The 18,199-nt window shown below is 43.9% G+C and overlaps 1 protein-coding gene across 3 annotated transcripts in view; it reads left to right on the top strand.

The window, feature by feature from the left end:
* Positions 1-18,199, top strand: part of pik3r2 (phosphoinositide-3-kinase, regulatory subunit 2 (beta)) — a 34,034-nt gene that overhangs the window by 2,789 nt on the left and 13,046 nt on the right. The window contains exons 1-4 of one of the 3 annotated variants that reach the window (XM_047589083.1): positions 3,274-3,402; positions 5,036-5,923; positions 15,449-15,541; positions 17,744-17,818. In XM_047589083.1, the coding sequence (XP_047445039.1) occupies positions 5,605-5,923; positions 15,449-15,541; positions 17,744-17,818 (487 nt within the window). In that variant the 5' untranslated portion in view covers positions 3,274-3,402; positions 5,036-5,604. Of the gene's footprint in view, positions 1-3,273; positions 3,403-5,035; positions 5,924-15,448; positions 15,542-17,743; positions 17,819-18,199 lie in introns of those variants that run through there. The other 2 variants (XM_047589082.1, XM_047589084.1) reach the window with 2 other exon arrangements.

The following is an 18,199-nucleotide window of genomic DNA, read 5'->3' as shown; positions in this document are numbered from 1 at the left end:
CAGGGCCGTAAAGAGCCAACACATACACACAAACTTAGAAATTACTGTGCACATTAATGTCCGGATTTTATACTGTGCCATTAACTTAATGAAATTCGCTCGGGGAAAATGGAACGATGTTATCTGAGACATAGAGAAGTCTACCCTTGTTATTCTTTGACCAAAAAAAAAAAAAAAAAGTACATACTAAGGATATATACTTAAACTCATCAACTCCTCGGCTCTTTATGAAAAGTCTTTCCTGTCCAAACTCCCCTCCAACCATAGGTTCATCTACACTGACATTGACCTACATAGATGTGACTGTTGACTGAACTCAAAGGAAGTCATGATTGATGAGGTGGTTGATGTTCAGCTCACCCTCACGTTTACAGAGAAACTTTCTGACCTGCATTGGTATTTCATAGCTGGTTGACTGATTGTCAAGAGATGAATTGGGTTAGTTTTATGTGGGGTTTCATCTTGTTTAATGTTAGTGGATATGAAGCTACGCTGAATGAATCATATGGTTGCGGGTGACATAGGAGCTTGGTGCACATATAGAAAACGTGTTTATATACAAGAAGTGTTGACTGCCCAGTTTCTTATTTATTTATTTTATTTTTTTGAAATGTTTGTCACACTCGGTTCAGATCATCAAACTAAATTAAATCAGAGATAACATAAGTCAACACAAAATGCATTTTTTAAATTAAGTTTTTTATTATTAAAGGAAAACTAAATCCAAACCTACATGGCCCTGGGTGGAAAAGTGTTTGCCCCCTAAACCTAATAACTGGTTGGCCCATCCTTAGCAGCAACAACTGCACTCAAGCGCTTGCGATAACTTGCAATGAGTCATTTACAGCGCTGTGGAGGAATTTTAACCCACTCGTCTTTGCAGAATTGCTGTAATTCAGCCGCATTGGAGGGTTTTTAAGGTCAGTTGGGCCTCTCCAAAGTCTTCATTTAGTTTTTCTTCAGCCAATCAGAGGCGGACTTGCCCAAGTTCACTTCAGCTTGAGGTCACGAACAGGTGACTGGATATTCTCCGTCAGGATTTTTTAGCAGGCAGCAGAATTCATGGTTCCATTTATCACAGCAAGTCTTCCAGGTCTTAAAGCAGCAAACCATGCAGCTTCCAAAAAGTTAAATTTTTGTCTCATCAGTCCAAGGAGAATTTTGCCAAGTCTTGGGGATCATCAAGACGTTTTCTGGCCAAGCTGAGAAGAGCCTTTATGTTCCTTCTGCTTCCGGAGTGGTTTTGGTTTTGAACTCTGCCATGCAGCTCATTTTTCACAACCGTGTTTTCACACCACTGTATATTGATGTGCATTTTGAAGTGTTGCATAGTAAGTTTATTAAAACAATACCTTTGAATGTGCTTCATGGGAGACCAAGGATCTATTTCCTATAAGTTGTGACGCAGTGAGCTGACGTAGCTAGCTGTAATCGCACACAAACGGCGGCTGTAATTGTTGGATGACTGTTGCTTTAAATTGCCACTGCGAATGTTTGTGTCTTCTCCTATAGCGCCTTTTTTTGTTATTGTTGTTGTTGTTCTCTTCTTCTTCTTCTCTGTTATTACGGAGCCTTTACCACCACCATCTGATGAACAATGAGGCCTAGTTCATTTATTTCAAACCAGTCGATGGAAATGTACTGAAGTTGCATTTTTTTTGAAACATCAAAATTCTCTTAAGAATTATTGGATGTTAAAAAAAAATCACCCTGACCCCCTATAGATTTATATAATGTCATATCGGTTCCTTACATGTGAAGTATTTCCATTGTGCTAATAATAAATTACATGTAACAGTGATTGCACATTCCTAACATGATGTTGCTGTATTCTGTTATTATTTTAGAATACGCAAGAAAGAAAGCACATACATTTAAGAAAGAATACCTCCAAATTAAAAAAATAAAATCAACCAAACAGACACACAATAACAATGGTGGACAAGTAGTAGTTTCTGTAACATCCTGGCATCGTGCAGATTGGCATTTTTAATATGCATACGAGTGTATACTGAACAAATGAGAGCGACACTGTCTGACTGAACACATCAAGAGACATTTGATGTCTGCAGACAGCAGACGATACACTAAATGCCAGATTGAGTTCAACCTGGATCTTTATTCCACAAATAAAATCAATCATTGTGTGAATCTGTGAAATAACTAACACAGTCCTCACTCCGTGGCTGGAAGTAGGGTCACATCTCGCATGTTTTGAAATGTTTTCTAAATGTCATCAGTCTTCTCATCTTTTGTAAACCCACCGTCTATGTTCTTCTTTTTGCATAGCATCACTGCGTTTATCACCCTGTCCACTCACACACCATCTCCTTTCGTCCCATTGCACGACTTTAACATGACTCACTGAGCTCTCTCCAATCACACGCAGCCTCCAGTTTTTTCATGTTCTGTTTTACATCCTTACACTGGGCTAGTTTCATTTAATCTAAATTACATTTCTTTCAATATTATGTGAAATCAAGGAGGCTACAGGGATAAAAACGGTGGAGTGAGTTGGAAAAGGTTGAGTTGTTTGTGTCAGATGTTTTATCACTGCCTAGATACATTTTCTAATATTAGAACATTTCCTTGATTTGCCCGGCTTCTCTGGTGACTGGTGAGCACATGGCCGGAGCAGCAGCCAATCAGAGCGCGGGATTAGCTTTCCCTCTCTCTAGCAACAGTGAGTTACTCTCTGCCCATTCATTAATTATTTTTCTGTGGTCTCCCTCAGCCGTTTTGGACTCTGCTGATAGCAAAGTGCTGCGTGTCTCAGTCTCACTCTCTTTTTTTTTTTCCCCACTGCTTTTCTGTGGCTCTGAATACTAAGTCTTATAAAAGAAATGGATCCACTGACGCCGAGCTCGCCAGCTGCTGCTGCTCTGCTCAACTGTGAGCTGCCTCAACACTGTCTGACCAGGACCGTGGCAGAGATGACTCCTCTCTCACCTTGCGTGACTTTTTCTCGTCTGGAACTAAACTGCGAAGGGGGACGACTTCTCGATCCGAGCGCGCCCCGCGCGCCGCTCTTTCGGCCGCTTAGTTTTCGCCCTGTTTTTTCTCCGTTCCTGCTCCGGCGCTCCGACTATAAACAAATAAAACATGGCAACTGGAAAAAACGACTGGACTTTCTCGCTGGCTGGCGATGGAAGGGGGTGGGGGGGTCGGTTAGAGGCAGGACTCTGTGTGTGTTTGGGGGGTGAAGAGCAGGTGGAGAAAGGCAGGGAGGGGAGTTTAGTGTTGAGTGGGGGGGGGGGTTATGGTGGTGTGAGGATTGCGGGCTGTGGTTGGGTATGCCAGTGCCACGTGTCTAGCCTGGCACCTCTTGCTTCTCGACTCGGAGGATGTTTGGACCGAGAGTCTGGCTGAGCCTGTCCGGCTTCTCTCTGAACCAAAAGTGGGGTGAGTTTTCCACTCTGCCGCATCCTGTTATCACAATAACTCTTATACCTTTTTAAAAACGATGACATCCTCATTCGCGAAGGTATGCAGCGAATGTGCGTTCGCTTTCGGAATGTCGAGGGGGGGGGGGAGAGAGAGGATAATCTAGACTAAGGTTCAAAAGCATGTACTTTGGCGTTCAGAGATGCAAAGCGTAGATTCCGGTTTTCATTTGTGCTTCCACCTAAACGTGTTGAAGCGTTCGCAGTGCATGACTCAAAACCCGGTCCGTTTGTGGACATTTATGCAATGATGGCAAAACGTCGGGCCTCGCAAACCAGGCCTGTGGTTATTCGGATTTGGACGTTTTGGGAAATTGCCCCGAATGCGTTCGTGTCGGCACACCGGGATCAAACTTCCATCCGGCTTTCTGCCTCTTTCGCCTTCCGTCCGTACCTGCCTCTCTCCCTCAGTGACATCCTTTCATCCCGTCCGGAGAGGTTAATAAGAACCATTGTCCTTGGTTGGTCCACGGACCACAGATGTCGTACTTAATCTGGAAACCATAATCTCTCTCCTCCTTGCTGCCCGTCTCATCTCTCAGCGTGGTTGCCATTTTAAAATTTAACTTAGCAGCAGTTTTTAATTTTTTGCCCCGCTCGAATCTTAGATTGGCCCAGAAGACACATATTTCTCAGTGGGTGCTATAAAGTAGTGAATCCATAAATATGGATTTTTTTTTTTGTTAATTGAGTATTTGATGGATTTAATTCATTCGGTTTGATATAACCCACAAAGTTGTCTCGAAACTGTTCTGTAGCTGTTATGCGGTATAAATTGCGCAGCATTTTATCGGGCCTTGCAAAGATATAATTCGTTACGAATCCACGGTTTGACCTTTTTGCTGTAAATAGCTCATATGATGTGGACACAAAGGTTTTATATTTTAGGGCTGGTTTATGATACCGGGCCGGGCTCTGGTTGCTCAGCTGATTGTACATTCAGTATTCTCACCTGGAACACACTAGGTACGGTATGATTTAGCTATTTCGAAGCAGAATCGAGTCAAAAATATTTCTAAAGTAGCACAGGGCTGCCTCTCTCCTCTCCTACGCAGAGGGAACTGTTGCAAAAGGAGTCTGCATGTTTTAGAAAATTCTCGTTGCTCTACAGCCGGAGTGCGCCTGTTCGTGCTCGTTCTGCGGACCCCTTCGTTCGTGTTATTGTTTACCGTGCGTGCTCTCGTGCGAGTTTAAGGACGTTATTCGTCTGTTTCACAGTGAAACTTCTCGTTCCTGTGGAAACTGTGATGCGTCAGTTAAGGCTGCGAGTGTGTGAATGTGGAGTGGAGGGAATGGATGCTCCTGTCCAGGGACCCAGTCTGCTGTTGGTTATGACGCAGCAGCATCATCCGATCTCTCTGTCCTAACCGAACGCTGCACAAACGCATCGAGCTGTCGCAGTTCGCCATTTTCATGCGCCGCTTTAAGCTTCGTTTCGCTTAGCCGTGTTCTGCTACACTTACGGCTGTTAATCGAGTGGAATCGGCAGTTTATTCTTAGTTTTCTGCTTTATTATTCCCATTTTTGAAAAATCGCTTCCGATCTTCGGTTCGCTCTCCTAATTTTATTTATTTTTTTCTTATGTTGTGCAGGTCGGTGGTAATTCCTGTCCAGAACGTGTGGTAGATCTGTGAGAACTGAAGAGGATTAAAGACCGTCCCACTCTGCGTCCTCCAATCAGGCCACTCGATTTGACCGTAGAGAGCAGGCGACGCGGGGCCCTCGACTGACGAAAATCTTTTACCAGGCTGCTCCAGTGGCACCCAGCCAGCCGGTTTTTGCTGCTTGAAAGAGCATGTTGCCAACGCTCTCCCTCTGCTCCATCATCTGGCTCAACCGGGGTATCAAGCTGAGGAAAGTGCACCAGTCCACCAACACCGGTCAGGTCTGAATCCGCTGCCGCCGTGAGACGCAACTGCAGCGAAACACTACCGTACCAACTTTTAAAAATGCTCCTAAGCTTCGGATGACTTCCCCTCCTTCCCTCGTCCCCGTGACCCACTAAGCCATTGTACCCACACCAGACTTTAGTGACTCAACGGCCAGTTTGGTTTCCGAGGAGGATTTCTGTCTAGCTGAACCCTGTTGTTACTGTGGGACTCGGGCCGCATCATCTAATCCTCTGTTCGGTGGCCATTTTACTTTTTGCCCGGGCAACAAAATGGCGGCGGAAGGTTTCCAGTACCGTGCCCTCTACACGTTTGCCAAGGACCAGGAGGAGGACTTGGACCTGCAGCCTGGAGACCTTCTGACGGTCAGCAAGGCTTCTCTGACGTCCATGGAGAGCTACCAGGAGGGCTGTGTGGAGCACCCCGAGCGGCTGGGCTGGCTCCTCGGGTACAACGAACGCACCAAGCAGAGGGGCGATTTCCCCGGGACGTATGTCGTGTACGTTGGGCCCATCAAGATGGCGCTCCCATCCAGCCAACCGAGGTCCCAGCGACCGCTCCCGGCTGCTCCTTCAACAGAGTTGTGTCAAGGTAGGGGCCTCTACATATATACATATTTATATGTGTGTGTGTGTGTGTTTGTGTATATTATGGTCTGATGCACGTTTTGTCCAGCGGTGCATTAGAATAGTCGGTCCACCAAGTTCGAGGTTAATGCGTCCGTTTAAAAGCCACGTTACACTTTAAATTTACAGTATTATAAATAATGACCGAGTTGAGTTTAACAAATTTACACTGTTCGGTTCATTAGACAAATTTTCTTCGGACATTGTGATGCAGATTTCATTGCTCACATTTCTCATGACCTAATAAGTTAACTTTAGCTTTGTTTTTTTTTGTTTTTTGTTTTCGCCACAATTTAAAATTCCGATTGAAAATTGTACGTGCGTCACGTATCCCTCCGCTCGCTTTTGTCACGGCTGCACGCCTGAACCGAGAAGAAAGAGCCCATTCAAAAAGTCGTCGCATATAGTTTGCTCATCTTAAGTCTCCTTTTATGAGCGCTGGTTGACAAATACACAAACACACAAACGCGTTGCGTGCTCGGCTTTCGTCGCCGGTGGTTTTGAGAGCGTTGATGTTCTGCTGTGAACCAACCTGGGGACCGGTATTGATGAGACTCTCACATTTGGCAGTGACCTCCACCTGACCCTTTAATCTATACTTTAAGCACGTCATAAGCCTTACCTCTTTGGAAGCACCGCTACCAAACTCTGTGCCAAATAATAAAGGGCTAATCCGTGTACTTAACCGACTCTACAGGTCTGGCATTGATTCTGTCAGTCTGCTGCGTGGCCGCTTTCACGTTAACATGTGTCTCTGCATCTGGGCTTATCTGCACAAAAATGCCTGCCTCTCCTTTGCTGTGACGTCGCGTTGACCTCCACAAGTATGCATGAAGGATCGCAGAGGCAGAAGGACCCAACTTAAAGATATCGAGGGTTTTGTGCTTAGTCGAAGTTGTTTGCTGACCTCCTGTGAAAGACTAACATTTTATTGGGGTGTTTGTATTTTGTGCAAATCAGGAGTTCAATTCAACAGTTCAAGGAAAACGGTGCCATTTTTTACTCCCAGATACATGCTCTGTTCTGTCACACTCCTCTTCACTCCCTCGACTTTTAATAATATACTGAAATTTATTCATTATGGTACAAATCTGCTTTCAGCTGCAACGGCGTCCAACTGAAACACACTCTTGGCATGGATTTGTCCACCTTAGCGAGCGCGGCCGCAAGTAAAACTTTGATTTGTTACCGAGGTTCCTCCGCACTCCCAAGATTTCCATCATTTTCTCCTCATTTGCACTCCCTTACTTTTGGCTTCGGCTGGTTAATTTATTGCTTCCCTGTGTGGGATGCCAGAGAGAAAATGTGCAGAGAGCCAAAATGGATAAATAAAAGATTTTATATCAGTCTCCACATGAAACCATACATTCCTATCCTGTCAAAAGCCTTATTCTCTGTCATTCCCCCCTGCTTTTTTATGACAGATGGCCTAAGTACCACTCTGAGCACGTCGACTGTGAACTCTGAATTACCTCTGCTTTAGCCAATTGGCTATTCATCGTGCACAACAAAGTACACTGGGCCTCATTCACATTCATTAGTTTGATTTTATTTCGCAGCATTTTTTTTTTTTTTTTTTTTTTCTTGAACGTCCTGAAAAAGGAAATATTGTGACTGGAGCACAAATGTCTCCAGAACTATTATCAAATTATCCCCCCTCAATGCAAAAAGTATAATTAAGGGTCAAGAGTGGAGGAGGTGTGTTGGTGAATGAGCACAAGACGTTCTCTAGCAGAGGAAGGTGAAGAGGACAACAGTATTCTTGTTTTTTTGACAGACAGTGAGACAAACCAGTTGGGCAGCAGGCGTTTGAGTCTGTGATTTGGAAAGACAAGAGCAGAGGAACTGAGTGAAACCGAGAGAGGGAGGGGAGGGGAGGGGGAGTCTGGGCAGTGGCTGAAGGAACGACCCCCTGGCTTATCACCAAAGGTGCATTGTAGATGGTCGAACTTTACATCATCTTTATTTCTCTCAGGGAACAGAGGTCCCGGTTGTGTGACCGCAGCTTTTGTTTCTGCAGCTCGGTCACTATTAAAGTTTGTAAAGTTTGGCCTCGATGTCCATTATCACAGTTTAGTGGTTAGAGTTTGAATCTGGGCCTGCGCAGTGTAAGGACAGTGTAACTGGTGAATGCCTGGACATTTTGCTCCCTCTTCTCCTCCTCAGCCGTGATGCTAGCTAACCAGACAGGGTAACCAAACTGTGACACGGATTAATCTGAGGGTAGCTGACGGCTACCGGTGGATTCATCTAATCTGTGGCCAAATGCGGTGAGTGCACGGCTCATCCAGGCCTCCACAAGATTGGACTATGTTTAAAATGCTAATTGTGAAAAGAGGGCACCTTTTTTGTTCTTTTTTTTTTTTAGTGAAAGGATTTTTCGCACAAAGCAGGAAGTTAAAAGTAAAAGTTTGACATTTTTGTTAACTTTGTGACGCAGTTTCAAAAGATGTGCAGGAAAGAAAGAGTTGAGTACAGCGAGAGCAGCGGCGGTCGAACAAGGTAGCAAGTGAATGAGAAGATGGAACAGCGTGAGTCAGGGAAATAAAAATGAAGAAAATAATTTCCTGGTCGTTTCTTGGCAGATATGTTCTAAAGAATTAATTAACACGCTCCACCTCCGCACAACTCTGCAGGAAAATGTGGACTCTTTTCATCACATTTTTTTTTTTTTTTTCCCATATGTATTTTCGGTCGTTGTTCATATCATGAGTTTATACTTTTATAAACCACTGTTTGAGATCACACAATTTTTATAATCAGCTTTCTTTCTTTCTTTTTTTTTAAAAAAAAGAAAGTTTGAACCAAAGGTGAAATTTATATACCCTGTAGTAACTCGCCAACTTATGAAGATTGAAATACATGAATATTTTCACAATGACATGAGCACATAGATTAAATAAAAATGTAAAGTAGTTCCATTGTGATCGGTGATCTCTTTTACAAGGGAGACCAGGCCAAGATGGCAGCAGTACAGTTACAGAATTAAAAGAAAATAAATTGGTTAAAAACCTACTGGATTGAAACACTTGTATAGACAAAGCCTGGACTCACAGGTATGAGGTTGTAGCCCTACCTAGCTCGTCTCTTCCTGTTTCTGTTTTTGAGTGACGGATAGAGACTACTGCCACCTGCTGGTGTGAGCAGTTGTGTCCTTTACATAGACGTATAATACGTACGTACGAGCTCCGCCACCTTAACATTCAGCTGGTCGGTTATCATAAACATCGTGAACATTAATCAAGTCTGTAAACGCTGAAACATGTTTATTATAGTTGTTGCTGTTTGTTTATTATCATAACCTCTTGACTGATAAGTGTGCAGTGAGGACCAGTGCAATGAGAGTTTTTCTGCACGATGTTAGTTTCAGTCAGTTTTGGGTTTTTATTTACGCACTGCTGCAGCAGGACAAAAAATGTCTCGTTATGAAGTGTGAAACTGTCACTGGAAACTGAAGGTGACATCGCAAAAACCCCTTTTATTTTCTTCATTAAGAAAACGTACTTTTAAAACCTTAAATTTGCATTCAATAAATTGAGTTATTCAGCACGTCGACACCCTAAGCACATGTAAAAACGCGCCTCTCCCCCCCTCGCAGCAGCCGCGAGTGAAATGCAAAATCACATTTCTTGTTGGCCGAAAGATGCAAATGGCTCAGGTTTTCTCCTTTTCAAAATGGCATCACAATGGCAGCGTCCTGGGTTAGCAGATGGTATTTGGATGAAGAACGAGGCTTCGGTTGAGCTGCACTAGTTCTCCTGATGCGTGTTTACAAATGTGTCGTGTAGCTCTTGGATTGGGTTTTGTTTTGGTGAATATTTCATGTCGGAGAGATTCTGCGTCGCGTTATCACGTTTTCTCCTTGGCTATCTGCGACACGCGCAGTTACAGATGCGCGTATATGTTTCTAGAAAAATCTCAAGATACGGATGCAGAGCGTTTCTCGACTTGCGGCTAAAACAAGTCTCCCAACCCAGAGAGTTTTTCCCCCATTTCCCTCCTTTCTCTATCTCCTCTCCCTGGCCTCACTTTAACTGCCTGCTGAAGTGAACCATGGCTTGGCATTTTTGCAAACTCCTCCCTTCGTCCTCCTTCTCTCACCCCCCCCCCCCCCAGCCCCCCTCTCTCCGTTCTCCCTCCCTCCCTTTCTGCAGCCTCTCTCCCTGATTCACATACACGTCTGATACTGTCTCTGGGCAGCTATAAACCATGTTAGCGAAGCCAGTTCTCAGAAAGGAGAGGCCTCCGCTCACTCTCCCTGCTCCTTACCAGGAAAACACTTTCAAAGAACCCATGGAGAAGGGTGGGAGGGGGGGTTGAGACAGTGGTGGAAGAGAATGGGGAAAGTTATGGAGAGGCTGAAAAGGGAGGGAGATAAGGGCTACAGTGTAAGCCAAGGCCACCCAATCCAACTGCGCATATAGGAACCAGCTGCACTCACTTTCTCCGCTTACGGTTGACGCGTTCTCCTGTAGTTAAGCGAACTTAACACTTACAGTCTGCAGAGCTATGGAAGATTTTATTTTCTGGATTATGTGTTTGGTGCCAGAGCAGTAAATGAGAACTCATTTGGGTGTGAAATTGTCTAACTGAAAGATTAATGCTTTAGCAAAGCAGAAGCAGAGTTGCTAACTGCAGGCGGGAGTAAAACGATATCACGAGCCCGAGCTCGGCTCTATTGAATTATATCGTTTAAGTAATCAGAGTTGACTGTGAGATTTTCCTGGTAATAGTAATTTAAATGAAAACAAATAAAAAAGTAATTTATGTTTTTTAGTCTCGGGGCAGCATGTGAAGCTACTTACCGAGGACTGGCCGACCGTCCAATGTCAAAACTGGGACAACACACGGGTCGCTGCTGAAATAGACGCATAAATGAGTAGAAGAGGGGATTGAAGGAGCTCTGGAAAGAAGGAATTCTTTTCAGGAGCAACGGATAAGAAGAAAGCTAAGATCTCTTGCATCTTGCTGCAGCATGGGAGTGTAAATGTAGGATAGGGGACAACTCAGACATTGAAAGGTGGGACATTCAGACGCTGTTTATTGCTCAGTGTGTTTGAAGCGCGCTCACCCATCGTAGATGATAATTTACTTTTTTTTTTTTTTACAGCTGGAAGACACCGCTTAGTTACCTATATGTTAAACATTGGCCAGTTCATATACTTGAATACTAAACGTAAGCTGTTGAGAAGTGGTATTTTATGGACAAATGGATGAAACGTTAAATAAAGTATCAGCGATTAAAAGGTATTTTAAGAGAACTGTTGAATTTCAATCTACCCTTGTGAGTTAGCTCTTGTAAAGTTTAGCTAGTTCGGTCCTGGAGTCGTTTCCTCTGGTTTTGACCAACTCTCTTTAAAGAAAAAGTGAGTCTCGATGGTCTTAATGGACTTTCATAGTATTAACATTGTCTTGGTATTAACATTGTATGGGAAACACTGTAGTGCGGTGACAGGGTCCTACGTGTTTGGCTAAGTGTCACCCTCCTGCCTCAGCTCCACTCACGCTCTCCCTTTTATTTTGGATTTGAATTAGTAAGTTGGAGTTCAGGCTAGTGACGACTGGGGCCATCCTCACTGAGCTTCACCGAGGGTCCGTCCATCTTTATATCCAGTCTGAAGGTTTTACTTATTTCCTTTAACTTTAACTTTATAAAACACTTGGATAAAGCTGTTGTATTTGTAGATACTGTGTAAGTGCATCCTAAGGAACATTAGTGTGGGCTAGTTCTGCATAAAATGGAAAAAAAAATATATTTTTGTATTAAATAATGTGGCACATATTGTGTATTCTATTAATACCTGCCTATACGTCCCTATACGTTACGTTGTATGAAACGCGTCTCAATCAGCCGACCCTTAACTCACACGTCTGCCACAGTGTTTCTCCTCAGCGGTGCCCATAGGCCTCTTGTGTCATGATTACAGGGACTCGTTCCAACCCGAGGAGCTTTGAAGTGCGCTGTGACAGAGGAATGGACGGTGTGCTCGGTCATGATGCATGGCCTGTCTGCATAGCTGCGACGCAGTGAAGACATGGAGCAGTGAAACCTGACCGGCATCATACACACTGTTACACACCATCCGTGAGCCAGACGCCAACTGGCCTTGTCACCACCGTGCACAAGAAACACATTCACACAGTCACTGACCGGGCTCACAATGTCGCCAGATTTTATCCTCATTTGTTGAGCAAGCAAATTCACTTCCAGTTCAACCGTGAATGTTTTACTGTATTTACAAAAAAGATCCAAATCTCGAGTTACATGTGGTGGAATAAAACGGACGACTTAACAGAAGATGAACATTTCTGTTTTAAATGCTTTATTATCCGGAGGGGAGTGTTTGTTTGGGATATTTTATTTACTGATATTCACCACATAATAGAAACCAAGAGAAGTGCTACTGTCAAAATGAATTATTCTTGTTGAATGTGGCAGTTTATTCTTGAACGTAGTAGTTTGACGTGATAATATTAACTCGGTTCTGTTTATTTTAAGACTGTCAGATGGAGGCGAAAGCACTAAGATGTGAGTAGATTATTCTAATTATTCTGTCAATCTGTTACTTTTCAGTGTTCACTGGAGGTATAAATGGAGCGTATTCCTCCGTCCTGCCAACGTTTTTACCACATAGCCGGTAAATAATAATTTGTTGGAGTGGCACGATAAGACATTTGCATAAAATCGGCGCAAAACGTTGGAGCTGGTTTAAGTGGACCATCAAAATCCTGCGAGTGAATTCGCGCTGTGTGTCTTTCCTCGGAGAAGCTCCAGCTTCTGACACACGGCTCTGAAAGGGAGGATGCAGCAGAGCCAGCAACACATTACATAATCACACTGATGGAGAAGATACACAGCAAATATTTAGCTTCGCATAGCTCTGCTTCATCCGCTCTATTTTTGCCCGTCTCGGTGAACATGGCATCACACCAACGCGGATGATTTTCGCACTGTGATGCCTTTATTAAAGCTCCGCTAAGGAGCTGCTGAGAACACGGTCATGAGATCGCATCTGTGAAAATCCCCCACAGTGAATGCGTGCATGCATGAGCTAGACTTGCATGTTCTCAGATGCACCGTGAGCTGTGTCATGTCAAGTCATATGCCTGGATGCTACAGAGCTGCTTCTGATAGACTAAAGAGTTGCTGTTGTGTTGTTGCCTATCTCTCTTTTCGAATACCTTTCTGAAACCCAGAGTTGACTCCAGGACCACAGTTGCTTTTCGCAAGAGGGGAAAAAAATTTGCAGTTCTTCCCGCTCCCCTCCCAATCTCTTTTGGTTTCATCGCCTATATTTGTATTAATTCCCCTGTTTTATTGCCTCAAGCCTAAACTTCATTACGTATGAGTTTCATGAGGACTGGCTTTTGCTCTCGTGTACTGAATAATTAACCGTTATGCTTTCTAAAGAAATGGCATTTGCATTTTGCCTTATGTGTAATTATGTATAGAAATGATATAATCTTAGGGTGTTTGGTTCAGTGTTTCAGTTAATTAAAAAAATTTATATATGAAAAAAACTAGCTGTAGACCAACTGATCTGCATGATTCATGACAGGTTTGTAGCTCTTTGGTTTCTTTTGTGCTTTTGCCACACGCTCATTCATCTGACTTATTGAACCAGTGTGGCACCTGAAAGGTGGTCCAACACTAAAAAATACTGAGATTAAAAAAAAAAACAACCTAGTGTCCCAGTTTAAAATTTGCTCCACTCTGTTACCGTTTACCTCCCGTCCACGGATTATTCTTTGACTTAAACGACACCGTTTACCTGCCGATCATTTTAAGGATAAAACCGTTGTCTGCGCCGTGCAGCAGTTGTTAAATCTCGTCTCAGACCTGTTGCTCGAACCGGACCTCCTGGATTGTGTTTCGTCTACTCGTGATCGTGCCGTCGCCGCCTTACGTTGGCTGTTTTTGGCTTCAACACTGGGTCTGGGGGGGGGGGGGGGGGACACACAAGAGACTGCTGTTTGCATTGTATTTCCCACCAACAGTCGGTCCCAACACTTGTTTCGTTTAATCACAAGCACACTCTGTTCCTAAGCAGTTTCGTGCTTGGGGACAGAGTAACGGTGGCTGATCTGAAAACAGACATGCGAATGTTGTTGTAAAACATGGATGAACTGTGTTGTTTGTCAGAAAAGGCTCGTGGGCTGTTTTGGGACAAAGTATTTTATTAACGTTTTGTGTTCACATGTAAAAACTGCATTTTTACACCCTCGCAAAAGGTAAAACTGTGCTAGGGGAAGGACGGGCCTGTGATCCAAAATGGCCAACATGTGTAGAGAAAAGGCAGAGGTCTTTGCGCGTCCTGCGAGAAAGCTGGAGACGCTACCGAGGCAGAGAGGAAGGCACGAAGGCAGGGGGGAAAAATAAAAACAGAGGAATCAGATAAAAAGTTAAACAGGGTGAAAGAAAAGGACGGAATAGAGGAGAAGTCCACTCTGACCAAGTAGGCAAAAAGAGAGAGGGGGGGAGAGAGAGAACAAGGCAGAGAGACATCCAGAGAAACTGAGAAGCGGAGAGGGAGGGGGAAAGGAGGAGGGAGGGAGGAGGGGAGGGAGGGAGGAGGGGGGAGGAATGTGCTGACACGGCGTTTCTTGTCTGAACTCCCTCAAATTAATAATCAGCAGCGGTTTAGCCGAGCCGTGCCAGGAACAGGAGCCTACTGCCAAGCCCTGGCCAGGCCGGGCCCTCCCTACTCCCAGTGTTACCCCCACTCCTCGCCCCTACCCCCGCCTCCTCCTCCCCCCCACCCCTACCCCAGCACACAGCCCCGGTCTGGAGCCGAATAGGAGGCTCTGCCTGTCCTCGCCGGGCCGGGCCTGGCACACTGCCACAGGGCTTTTGCTTGTTCAGGAGTTTTGATTAAATCCTTTATTGTGCTCCACTCACGCAAAGAGCTAAGGCGAAACACCGAGCAGGACGAAGTGGAGGGGAGGACAGAAAGCGAGAGGGGAGAAAAGAAAAGGGGGGGGAAAAAAAGGGAGGGAGGGAGGGAAATGGGATCCCTCTTTTTTTCTCTCCTGCTTTCTCCTTTCCTCTTTCTCTCCAACTGAAAAGATGTTTGATTTAGTCTGTGGGGAGTTGTAAAGTAGATAAAGTTTTTTTTTCTTGCCATCCACAGCCTGTTTTTTTTTTTTTTTTTTTTTTGGCCCTTTTATTTTCACTTGTGAATAAAACCTCGATTGAATAAATAATCCCGGTTTTATATCTCATCATCTCAATCTTTTCCCCTTTGTTCCAGTTCATTTCAGGAGTTAATTTTTATCCACCGCAAATACAGACTCTCACATTTCCAAGTGTTTTCGTGAAACAGACGTGCTTGTGAAATAGATACTGAAGTCAAAGTTTTTATGGTGTTCCTCCCAGCTTTTATAGATACTCTCAACACTGCAGTGCTCGCTCTGTATCTCCAACTGCTCCTAGTTAACAGTGGGGCTTGTCAGTGCGGCAGTGTAACTGAGATTTGTGTTATTGTTTCAGCTGTTTCTCTGCCAGACCTGAGCGAGCAGTTCACACCACCAGAGACGGCTCCCCCGGCCCTCGTCGACCTGATCCAAGCCATAGAGAAGAGAGGTATATCCATGTCAGCCAGCCAACGTATTCATCTGCTGTCTGTCCCCCTCTCGCTTTCGCGCCGTCTGCTCCTGCTCTCACGCCAGACGTATAGAGCGTCTGTAGTGACTTGATATACATTTTCTGCGCCGGGCTCTAATGGCGCCTTTAGTCGGAGAGGTTCTCGCTGCTTTCACTCAGAGTTCTGCACAGTGGGTCTGATTCACACCGTGTTATTAACAAATAGACCTCGGTGGGACTCCATTCACAGTTTTTTTTGCTGTCTTCCATTTTTCACTCGCTCTTTCTTTAATTCATTCAGAAACCCTATACACCTAACCCAAAAACATGTAACAAATACTTTGAATGAATCTCCTAGGAGTCTTTCACATGACTTCTTTTTAAGTATTTGTTTGCTGTCGTGTAAGACTGAGAAAAGCCTCAACGGTTTTGTTGATTGTTTCAGTTCGTATGCACTAATAGGCACATGCACCAACAAATACATACAGTAATAGTCTATTAATTGTAATATTCTGACTTTGCACGTGTTGCAGAAAGTAATGCAAAGACATGTGCTGATGTAAGAATAGCACTGCACTGCAAAAAGGGTATTTCAAGAAAACAAAAAACCCATATTTCAAAGAAATGCATCTTATTTTGTTCAGAGACAAGAACTTTGTACTGATTTTAATAACTTTGTGCTTACTTTAAGAATTTTTGACATTATTTTTTCTTAATACAAAATGATATGATTGAATATAAGAATATTTTGCTTCTGTCTAGTAATACTGTTTCTAGTTATGTCCACCACTATATGCACCATCACTGGCTAAAATCACTGATCTGTTAGAGTTTGTCTTTCCGTGGGAAATAACTTTAAAATATCAATGACTCATCGTGCACTCGGAGGCGTACACTGAGTTTGTGTCCAATCAAACATTTTCTCAAACTTTCATGTCCCTCCTCTTCCTCGCGTGTCCTCTCCCTCGGCGGCTCCGCCGGCTTCGGCTCTCACCTCAGACACGTATGGGTGGTGCTGCTCAGGCCATTGGAGCCGACCAATCAGAGCAGACTGGGCTCGTCGGGGGGGAGGTGGCCTCTCCAGCTTCTTAAATATACAAAATCAAGCAGCACTTTGCTAGCTCTTTTATGGGCACTTTAATTTCTTTTACATTAGTGCTTTGTAGGAGAATAGTTTACACCATCGGCACAAACATGTGAAAGAAATGCAATTAAATGTGTTCATTTTGTATTATTTCTCACTTTTCTGATATGAACAAACTGCACAGCAAATCTTCTAATGTACATGTACATTTTTAAATATTGACTAGTAGAAGGTCTGCCTCTGAATGTAAATAATATAAAGTCTCAGGAATATTAAATTACGTCTCAGTGTTGGGTGCACACACTGACTGCATGGTGTGGTTTTCACAACTACCTGAGAGACTGGCTCGTCTCTAGGAATGGCCTCCTAGATGCAAACTGTCTAGACGTAGCATTTCTTAGAGGATAGTTTTTTTTTTTTCAAGCCTGGGAAATGAGGGATATGATTGTATCATGAAATTTGTTCTTCAAGGACATTTTCACGAGATGTGGTGTTTGTAATCACAGCATTATTTAAAAAAAAAACTCTTGTTTTTGCCTTGGGGTTTTCTTCATTTATACAGCATGAACAGGCTTGAGGGTTTTGTCTAAATGAATCGCACACTTTACACCAAGTAAAGAGTGCACAAAAGAGAAGCACGGGAACATTTCTTGGCTCCGCTATTGTAAATATTGCTGTTAAACTTTTGTATGACCTGATCCCTCCCAGCTGATTGATTCCCTTTGGTCTGCATTTGGATGTGTAACTGGAATGAAAACAACATAAACCTGAAATTTGGTCCTCGATCGTTCCCAATTAAATATCGGCTCGTGTGCTTCGTCGCATCAAACTTGCCAAACGCCGACCGTTATCGTTCAGCAGATAATGAAAATATCGAGTGTGTTTTCTTTCCTGTCGCTTCGTATCATGCATGTTCCACAGCAGTAAATTAAATCACGAGTCGTGCACTTTATTACGCTGAGCTCCTGGCTTCAGTGTGGGACTCGCATGTGCGTTTCATTTTGTCAAACTTTTCTTTTCCTTGAGTTACGTACAGCTGTTCTTCGTGCTCTCTGCCTCGTCTCACCGTGTTCATCTGTCCCCCCCCCCCTCCATGAACGCTCGCTGATCTTTCTCAGGTCTGGACTGCAAGGCGTTGTATCGGACCGCCGGCTCCCCGGGTTCAGACAGCCCCGTCTACAGCCTCAGCTCCGGTGAGTTAAATTTAGCCTGTTGTTTTTGCGAAGCCGTTTGCATTAATCTGTTTTTGCGATCATGTGTCATGCTAAGTTGGATTCCAGAAAGTTATAGTGGGATATATTTGTGTTGTTTTCTCAGCTTGAACATTATTCTTCAGTCAGTCGTGCCCTCCTTCATATTTTTCTTTCATTATTGTGTTCCATTATGTTAATACCAAGTTGGGCAGTAGTTCTTTAAAGTGGGCTCAATGGTAAATATCACCCCTCTCACATGAGTGGGTGAGAATAAGGGTTGCAGCTCATTATAATGTATTTGTTGTTTAGAGATGTTGACACAGTTCCAGTGGGAAAGTATTTTTTTGAGCACAAATAAAAACTTCAAAATCAGCCTCTGCA

This window comes from Mugil cephalus, chromosome 7 (genome assembly GCF_022458985.1).
Source record: "Mugil cephalus isolate CIBA_MC_2020 chromosome 7, CIBA_Mcephalus_1.1, whole genome shotgun sequence".
Classification (NCBI taxonomy): Eukaryota; Metazoa; Chordata; class Actinopteri; order Mugiliformes; family Mugilidae; genus Mugil; species Mugil cephalus.
This window is presented reverse-complemented; position numbering and strand designations above follow the sequence as displayed.